This window comes from Aulostomus chinensis, chromosome 10 (genome assembly GCF_037954235.1).
Source record: "Aulostomus chinensis isolate RoL2024-O1b breed Wild chromosome 10, RoL_Achi_v1.0, whole genome shotgun sequence".
Classification (NCBI taxonomy): domain Eukaryota; kingdom Metazoa; phylum Chordata; class Actinopteri; order Syngnathiformes; family Aulostomidae; genus Aulostomus; species Aulostomus chinensis.
This window is the reverse complement of record NC_141329.1, coordinates 20,387,187-20,396,528: the sequence shown is the minus strand read 5'-3', so window position 1 is coordinate 20,396,528 and position 9,342 is coordinate 20,387,187. Positions and strand designations below refer to the sequence as shown.

Genomic DNA, 9,342 nt, shown 5'->3' with positions numbered 1-9,342 from the left:
ACCCTGGATGGCATCACCCTGGCCCCCAGCACTACCGTAGGGAACCTAGGAGTTCTTTTGGATCAGGATCTGTCCTTTAACTCCCACATTAAGCAAATCTCTAGGACTGCTTTCTTTCATTTACGTAACATTGCTAAGATCAGACACATCCTGTCTCAAAAAGATGCAGAAAAACTAGTCCATACGTTTGTCACATCCAGGCTGGATTACTGCAATTCCCTCCTATCAGGCTGTACTAATAAGCCCCTAAAAACTCTCCAGCTGGTCCAAAACGCTGCTGCCTGCGTGTTGACAAGAACTAGTAGAAGAGACCATGTCTCTCCTGTTCTGGCTTCTCTGCATTGGCTCCCTGTCAAATTCAGAGTAGAATTCAAAATTTTTCTTCAAACATACAAAGCCCTCAACAATCAGTCACCTTCATATTTGACAGAGCTCATAGTCCCCTATTATCCAGCTAGAACCCTTCGCTCCCAGGATGCAGGGTTACTTGTGGTTCCTAGAGTTTCTAAAAGTAGAATGGGAGCCAGAGCCTTCAGCTATCAGGCTCCACTCCTGTGGAACCGTCTCCCAGTTTTGGTCCGGGATGCAGACACCCTCTGGACGTTTAAGAGCAGACTTAAGACTTTCCTTTTTGATCAGGCTTATAGTTAGGACTGGCTTAGGCTGGCCCTTAGATATGCTACTGTAGGCTTAGGCTGCGGGGGGATCTCCCATGGTGCACTGGGCTTCTCTCTCCTCCTCTCTTTCCTCTCTGTCCTCCTGTATGTGTCATACCTGGATATAAATCATACTCATATGTGTTACTAACTCATCTTCTTCTCTGGAGCCTTTGGGCTTCCCACATCCCAGATCCCAGGTGCTGCTGGAGGAGGCTCCAGACCTGAAGAGGCTCAAGCTGCCACCGTGCCTTGTGTCCATCAGTCTCTTCCCTTTCTCTCTCTCTTTATCTCTGTCCCTCTCTTTCCTTCTGTATATCTGTTGTCCTCCATTATCTGTCTTTGTCTCTGCCCTGCTGTCCTGCTCTCTTCCCCCCAACCAGTCAAAGCAGAAGGCCGTCCCCACTAAGCCTGGATCTGCTCCACGTTCCTGCCTGTTAAAAGGAAGGTTTTCATCACCACTGTTGCAGGATGTGCTTGCTGTTGGAGAACTGTTGAGTGTAAATTCATTGAAGGAGTGTGGTACTACACCTGCTCTACATGTAAAGTGTCATGAGATAACTTTTGTTGTGATTTGGTGCTAAATGAATAAAACTGACTTGACTTGACTTGAAATAGACCTAAGAACAAAAAAAAGGCTCCACCGAGAAGCAAGATTACCTTAAGCTGAAGGACATTTTTTTGGTGACATCCATTTAAAATATCAAAAATTGCATTTGTGTGTGTGTGTGTGTGTTTTGACTGAGTGCCCCCTTCCAGAAGTGTGTGCTTCTAGTTTAGAACAGGCAGCCATCTGTGGTCTTAAAACCTATTTGAATAAAAACCTCAATAAAACAACAACATACTGTATTTTCTCAACTGTACTTTTAAGCGTCAGTGTTCTTCTCCTGACAGATGATCAAATGATTGATCGCTAATTGGGTGAACTTAAAAACCAAAAAAAATAACAAATTTAACAAATAGAACAAAGATCATGCGCTTTCCAACTTGTGTTTTTTGCAAGTGTGTGTGTGTGTGTGTGTGTGTGTGTGTGTGTGTGTGTGTGTGTGTGTGTGTGTGTTGTTTCCACTAACTTCCCCCAGCCTTCAAGACAAGCTTGACAGTTGGCTTCAGTGTTTGCAGTGCACCTATCAACTGCTGCACTTTTTTGTTCACCCCTGACTGTTTACATCTACAGTTTCAATCTGGGTCTGAGCCACCCCCTTACCAGGAACTGGGCTTCTTCTTCACTGCAGGGACGGTTATATTTACCGGCTAGCAACTCAGGAACCGCTATAAAGATATTGCATATTCATTCATTTGCATTTGCATTTGCCTTTGACCAACTTCACGCACAAATCCCATATTCCCAACATGCTTTTTGGTTCAATCAGTGAGGTAATAGTTTGGGCTAATGTTTCTATTTAAATTAGTTTATTGGTTTTGTTTTTTTCCCTGAGCTCTCCGTGGAAATGATTAAATTAAAGTAAACCCATGTTTCCTCATAGTCCCTTTAAGTCAGCAATTCTTTATGAGTGAGCGTAAAAATTTCTCTAACCTTTCAATTTTCACACATTACAGGCTACACTTGAAATAAAAGCCAGTAAAAAAAAAATGTTGCAATTGGGGAAAAAATATAATTAAGAAGACTAAATAATTAACTTTCTTTCAATCGCACTTATATAGTTCAAGGTAGACAAATGGGGCGCGTGTGTTTTGTTTCAATTTTCATTTAAATGAAGCCAAGTTTAGATCTTTAACAAAAAAAACACATACACACAACTAGCCTGCAGTTTCTTTTTAAATATTTATTTTTTGAAAGAAAAGAAAAGCTCCTCAAGATGATTATCATATTATTATAAAGTATCTAAATACAGGCAACTGAGGTATATCTGTCTTTCAACAGGTGAAGAGTGAGATAGAGGCAGAAAGAAAGAAAAAAGAAAGAAAGAAAGAAAGAAAAAGAGAGTGTTGGAGAGAAAGAAAGAGACTGACAGAAAAAGGGGTTTTGCACAAACAATGAAAAGAGACAAAAGATTTTGAGGGTTGATGTACAATCAGAGGATGTGATTTACCAATGCACATCTTTCATTTGACTAATTTGAACAATAAAGGCTTGGATCAGTTACATTTTAATGCAGAAAATAAACCTCTAGGAGCCTAAACTGGGATCCGATGACTCGTAACAACCTTCAGAAGCTGCATTCAAAAAAATGCATGCACTATAAAAAGTTCCCAACCTGCTATTTTAAGTAGATAAACAGTCCCTCAAATGCAGAATCATAATTAATATCATCATGTGTCACCTGACTTCTCCAGCAGCTAAAATGACAGACAACAAAAAAAGAGAGAGATGGGTAATATGCACGCTTTGTATGACCAAGTCATTATTTCTGAATTGTTAAACCATCATTTTAAGATTGTTTTCTTGCAGGGAGTTAGAAGATCAATAAAACTCAAAGTCTCAGTTCACCAAAAGTAACAAAAATCCACCAACCAGTATTTCAAAATTTAATTAATTAACAGAATTTGTTCAACACAAACAAACCTGAGTATAAAAATGAGACATCCCTTACATCCCAAATCATCCTGTGTAGCAAAACTAACCAGAGACCGAGCGAATCTCTCTGTAGAACAACTGCTGTAGTTGTTCTGATGGATGAATGTGTGTCTAACTGATGAATATGATTCTGACAAACATCAAAGACTGGAGGACTTTTTTTCTTCTGTGACTGATCCTGGGTCACCCTAAAATGGATGTGTTTCTAGTAGGACAGTGTTTACAGTTACACCATTTTTTTTGCACGTCTACTTCTCAGCTTGAAAAGGCTGACCCTTAAAGATTTCGGATTGATTCTGCGTTAGCAAAGTCCGTCTTGTGAGTCTAGGCTAATTGGCAAAGTAAATCGAACATGCAGACGTGAGATGAATTCAGTTTTGTCCAACATTCGAGAGGAAAACGTATTTCCCTAAAATGTCAAACTATTCCTTGACGTTACATCTCCCATTCCTCGTTCTCTTGTGCGAACACTCGCTCCCGCACAGTAGAACAGTAGACGTTATAAGGCATTTGCATGACAAACAGCAGGCAGGGACTGTATTGATGGACAGTAACTGCCTGGAAAAGCATTAATCGACGTAAAAGGACTCAAAGAAACACAAAAGGAAAATAAGAAAAAAAAAATCAGAGGATGTATAAAAATGTTTGTCGATTGTCAGCTCAGTAATTTATGACCAGCTGTCATCTTTAAAGGCAAAAAAACGTCCGTTTGGTTGATTTGACATATTTCTAATGAATCAACTGCAATCATGAACGATAAACATAGAACAATATAGTGTAATACGTATGTAATCACGGTTAAATATTTACTGGTCTTTTCAACAAAATAGATTCTGATTTTCTGTAATAATTTACCTAATCTAGTAATATATATTAACAAAGAGTACATTATGAGTACATTGTAGAGCGTATCAGCATGTAGATGAAGGCCGAGACCAGCTGAGGTATAATGAGAGGCAACCGCTCAATCCCACATACAGTACAGTGGTTCAGCCCTGTTTTATGTGTGTACAAGTGTGAGTGGGAGTACGGTGTATTCATGGAGACGTGGATTTGAGTCACATTTGTCTGTCTGCCCCTGTACAGTATTTTGACTGTAACACGCTCACACACGCTGGGAGAATCACACATTCTGGGTAAAACAAATGAAGAAATAAAAATTTTAAAAAAGTCTGATTGTATCCAGTGAGAAGCAGAGAAGAATTAGGCTGATTGAATGAACTACAGTATCGAGAGTGGGAGAGACACTGCTCCCTCTGGCTGTCACGTTACAGTCCACTGCTGTTCTCTGAGGAAGTGCATACTGCAGAGTCAGTCCACCAGCCCTGGTCCATCCAGGAAAGAGACACTTCCCTGTCGCCACCCTCGACCCCCCTCTCCCCCCCGGTGAATCCTCCAGTAGTCAGAGAGGAGAGGTACTATAGGGGACAGGGTTGAGCCGCGTCAGCACAGTCCCCGTCCCAGAGGATCACCACACACGACAGACGTTATCAGAGACCATGTAGCTGGTCTTGTTGCAGCTGAATGCTTTGGCAAATTCTGGGAAATTCTGAAGGGAGCCCAGTACCCTGTGACACACACAGAGGGAATTTTTGGTTGGGTGTAAAGTCACTGGATTCAAATATCACTCAGTTCTTCTCTTTTCTTTGCTCCAAGAAAAGTGGTGACTGTAAGGAACAAATAGGATTTAGAATTTACCTGAATTTTCCTGGACTGTGATAATCCAATTTGATGGAATTAACAGCTTGTTCTGGTCGGTGTGTTCCACACCACACCTGCAAAAGATAAATATTAAATTGTATTACATCAGATACAAATTAGAAACATGGATACTAAACATGAAGAGAATATAATCCAAATCGGTTTATAAATGACCCTGATAAAATAGGCATTCTGGATCCCTGCAAACCATCAGTGCATCATTCATGCACTCATCCATCCTCCCTTCTTTCCCATCCATCTACCCGTCCATCTTTCCACAACTTCTTTCCATTCATTCATTCCTCCCTCCATCCATCCATCCTACCTGAGCAAAGTTGAGGAAGAAGAGCTGATCGTGGGAGAGGTCAATTCCAGGCAACGGCGGCTCCTCTCCATGCTCCCTCACGTAGTTCTTATACGCCTGCATTCATTACACAGACAAATCTAACATCACATTTCAACTGATCATACAAACGCTGCTGAAAATCCATTCTTACAGATGGGAATAATGTTGAATATTCCAATACTACAAGTATAAAAGCCTTTTCTCTCTCATCTGATATGCTTCCAGTTTACTCCACGAACTGTACATGTCAGTGTTCTAAAGCCTGGTGACATTTCACATGCAAAGCTGTTAGGACCTGATAAATGTCATAACTCAGCACCAGATTGCATTTATATCTCTCAATTATAATATATTTGGGAGAAATACAATAGCAAAGGAAGTCATGACCAGGGGAGAGGTTAATGGAAACCGCAAACCAGCAAATCATAAAATATTCGGTCAGCTCTCTTTTTTTTTTTTTTTAAAGGGCTCAGAGATTTGCAATACCCTGCTGTGAGAAATAAAAAAAATATTAGCTGATAGTCGAGCTTTCAATCGTGCAGCTCAAACAACTGAGTGAACATTGACCTTCTTGCTGCAAGGCAATACTGCTCACCACTGAGCTGCCTGAATTCACCCCCCTCCCCAAAAAAAAAAAACGCCATTACTTGTTTACAGCAGTTAATAAGCAACTGGGTTAATGTACCTGTGAAAGTGATGTGTCCGTTAACATTAGCAAAGCTGACTATATTAATAAACCACAGACTGAATTCCCTTATCTGTAAAGGGCTTTTAAAGCCAGTTTCCTAATTGTTTTTAGGTTCATTACCTGATATGCCTGCCGTATCCCTCCATTGTCAGCAATGTTCTCCCCGAGGGTGTTGTTACCATTTAACTAGAGAGGGGTCATAAGGAGACAGAACATAAAGATTGACTGAGAGGGAAAAAAGAGAGAAAAAAGCAGAGGGAAAGAGCGACTGTGATCTTTCCTCTGTGTTTCAGCAAATCACACATATCACTCTTTGAGATAGAGAAGAATTCCTCTACCTCAGGGGGATACCGGGGGATAAAGGACGCATTGTTAAAAGATATAAGCAGAAAAGGGGAGGGAGAGGGGTTTATATTTCAACACAAAATATTAAAGACACCTGAAGCAGAGAGGAGATGAGGCTGCAAAACTGCAGGGCAGATAGAAATGTGAGGAATGGAACCGTCTCACAAAAGTAACAGGAAAGCGAAAGAAAAGGATCACAAAGAAAACGCTGCCTATAAAATCCTCGAGAGTCGACCGGGACGTACATGAAGCCCGTTGGCCAGGTCCCAGGAGAAGTTGCCATACTGATCAACTATGCACTTTGACAGTTCCAGGAACCTCTGAGTGGATCCTGGTGTCCACCAGTCCTTCAGGTCACCGTCCTTATCATAGTTTCGACCTGGCGAGAGGGTCAAACACGTGACAATAACAAGAAAACATCACTCTTCACCTTCTTACAACCTAATAAAGGTGATGTCCATTCCGTGTTTCCGATCCTTTGGTTTCTGGGTGGCTGATGGATGTGAATATCAAGTCTTCTAAACTCTCTGAAACTGAACCTGTTCCTTTTTCAAATGGATTCTCACTTTCTCACCCAAACTTATTCATGAGATGCCTAAAATGGACTGCAGTGGAAATAAACCTTATATGTTCTAACTATAAAAAAGTTACTGCCTGTATTGCCATAGAATTTGAATTGAACAAATTGAGGTAATTTTGTGAGAAAAGTTAATTTGTTTTAAATAAAAACTGATTACCTCAGCTTTTCTCAATTCTAAGGAAATCGGGACAAAAATTTTAAAAGTTAAAGCATGTAGTTTTGATTCTTTTTTTCTTTTTTTTTTGTCTTTACAGGGAAGCACTGCCGAGCACTGTGAGGAGATTGAGCCAATTTTTAATCGAATACTCACGTTATTTAAGTGCAAACCTTGCATTAACCCGTGTCTAAGTAAACACGACACGTTAGACTACTTACATACGTTTTACCCGGGACAGCTGTGTTCTAAACAGATTCATAACCTCACACAGCCCTGATGAAAATGAGGCTGCGGTGGAACACGTTGTTGACGCAGCATTCAAACTGCATTTCAAAATACATCTCTAGACAAATGGTGCCAGTTACAGGGAAATATTTAAATCCAGAGACAAAAAAAAAAAAAAATACAATCCACAACAAACTAGAAAGTAAGACAAAGAAAAGAGAAAAGGGGCAGAATAGGAAATGATACCATTGTCATCAAAGCCATGCGTGATCTCGTGGCCGATTACCATGCCGATGCCACCGTAGTTGAGAGATTTAGCCTGGCCTTTACCAAAGAACGGGGGCTGGAGGATTCCTGCAGGGAATACTAACACCAGAGGGGGGGGGGGGGGGGGGGGCAAATAATGAAACTGAACAATTTTGTGTATTTGTGTTTGCAGGTGCACATTTTCAATACCTATTTGATTTTTACTAGATGAGTAGAAAGCATTGACAACTGCAGCTCCGGTAACCCATCTGGAGGAGACAAGGAGGGTGGGATCAAAGAACAGTACAGAATCGTGCAACGTAATTCAAATTCAGCGAACGGTTCCTAAATAGCATTTCAGTTTGTGTTGGAGAATGTGAATGTACAGTGCAAAACGAACAGTGAAATAAACCAGCATTGTGATTCTAAATTACTGGCATAAACACAGCTAGCCTAGATTTAATTCTGCCCCCACAGGACATCTTACTCCTCTTTGTTGACTTTGACTCTGAGTTTCCGCAGGCGTTTCTTCTGCGCATACTCCAGGTTCTGTAGGATGTTTTCAAAGTACTCCTCTGCACTGTAGCTCAGCTAACACCAACACACAGCCAGAGAAATGCAGGAGGATCAGACTGGATGAGAGCTATCAACACTCGGTCATATATTCTCAAAGCTTCAGACCAAGAATTCACCAGGATGTTTTCACACAACTGATGTGTTGGCTCTGTATTCTGTTACATCAAAGAAGAAGAAAAAAACCACGTATAAGCTTTTCAAACACTTACATCTTTGTACTCATTGTTCAGGTATTTGTCATCCATTATGTTGTCAGGATAACCGATTCGTTCCCGAATAGCTCGAGCCTAAAGAATAGCAGATTTGATAAGCAACATGTTTTAGTCATCACACATCCCCACAAGTCCAGAGTGAGATGGAAGCAGTACCTTCTCCTCTGCTGCTTTCCTGGTGTCTGCATCCATCCACGTCAGGTCGTTCAGGTTACTAATGAAAACTTCCCGAATATATTTAATCATCTCCTCCATCTGGTGCACGCGCGTGCGCACACACACACACACACACACACACACACACACACACACACACACACACACACATACAAGAGAGAGGGAGCCACACATTTGTCACTAATTCATTGCATTTAGTTCCCATGACTCTAAATGGCTGCATACGACACAATTTCATGAGTGGGTGTTCTAGTGGGATCAAACATGAAAATAATCATTCCAAATGTTGCAATACATTGTGTAACAAAGTCATAAAATTTTCCCTGAAATCAGGCCACAGTTACACTATCACACAGTAACACATCTCATGGTTAAACCCCCTCTGTGCAGGAATCTGCTGACCTTACTGTTGCATTAGCGTGATCATGTTTGTGTGATGAAAGATGACACAACATATATATACATATAGATAAGTGTGTGTGTGTGCAAAAATCGAGTTAAACAATGAAAACATTGTAAAAGTTAGGAAAACTTTTCTATTTATTTACAGAAGGCTTTTTTTCCCTGCTGCCTGAAATTCTCCATAGACTGTAGATGGAAATACACATATGTATTATTAATGATACTACCAATTTATATTCTGCATCGTGCAACCTTTGAATATTTACATTTACCCTTTGATGCATCAAGCATTTTGGGTTGGATATATTGTTTGGGAAATGGCTCTGAAACATGAATAAAAATATAGAAGAGCTACCTGAGGTTACGCCATCATATAGTGAGATATGCTCTTAAAAAAATGTTGGGACCTGATCAAATATTAATAAGTTAGAATTATGACCTTTTCATAAAACCCTGTCTGAGATAAAGTTAACTCAGAATGAGGAGATTCAT

At 40.4% G+C, this 9,342-nt stretch overlaps 1 protein-coding gene across 5 annotated transcripts in view; it reads right to left on the bottom strand.

The window, feature by feature from the left end:
- Positions 1–2,401: 2,401 nt before the first annotated feature.
- Positions 2,402–9,342, bottom strand: part of LOC147254803 (neprilysin-like) — a 33,596-nt gene continuing 26,655 nt past the window's right edge. For all 5 annotated transcript variants that reach the window (XM_086216350.1, XM_086216354.1, XM_086216353.1 and 2 more), the window contains 10 exons: positions 8,428–8,526; positions 8,269–8,346; positions 7,971–8,074; positions 7,694–7,752; positions 7,484–7,603; positions 6,521–6,654; positions 6,051–6,116; positions 5,222–5,317; positions 4,894–4,970; positions 2,402–4,763 (listed from right to left, as the gene is read on the bottom strand). In XM_086216350.1, coding sequence (XP_086072476.1) covers positions 4,664–4,763; positions 4,894–4,970; positions 5,222–5,317; positions 6,051–6,116; positions 6,521–6,654; positions 7,484–7,603; positions 7,694–7,752; positions 7,971–8,074; positions 8,269–8,346; positions 8,428–8,526 — 933 coding nt within the window. In that variant the 3' untranslated portion in view covers positions 2,402–4,663. The remainder of the gene's footprint in view (positions 4,764–4,893; positions 4,971–5,221; positions 5,318–6,050; positions 6,117–6,520; positions 6,655–7,483; positions 7,604–7,693; positions 7,753–7,970; positions 8,075–8,268; positions 8,347–8,427; positions 8,527–9,342) is intronic.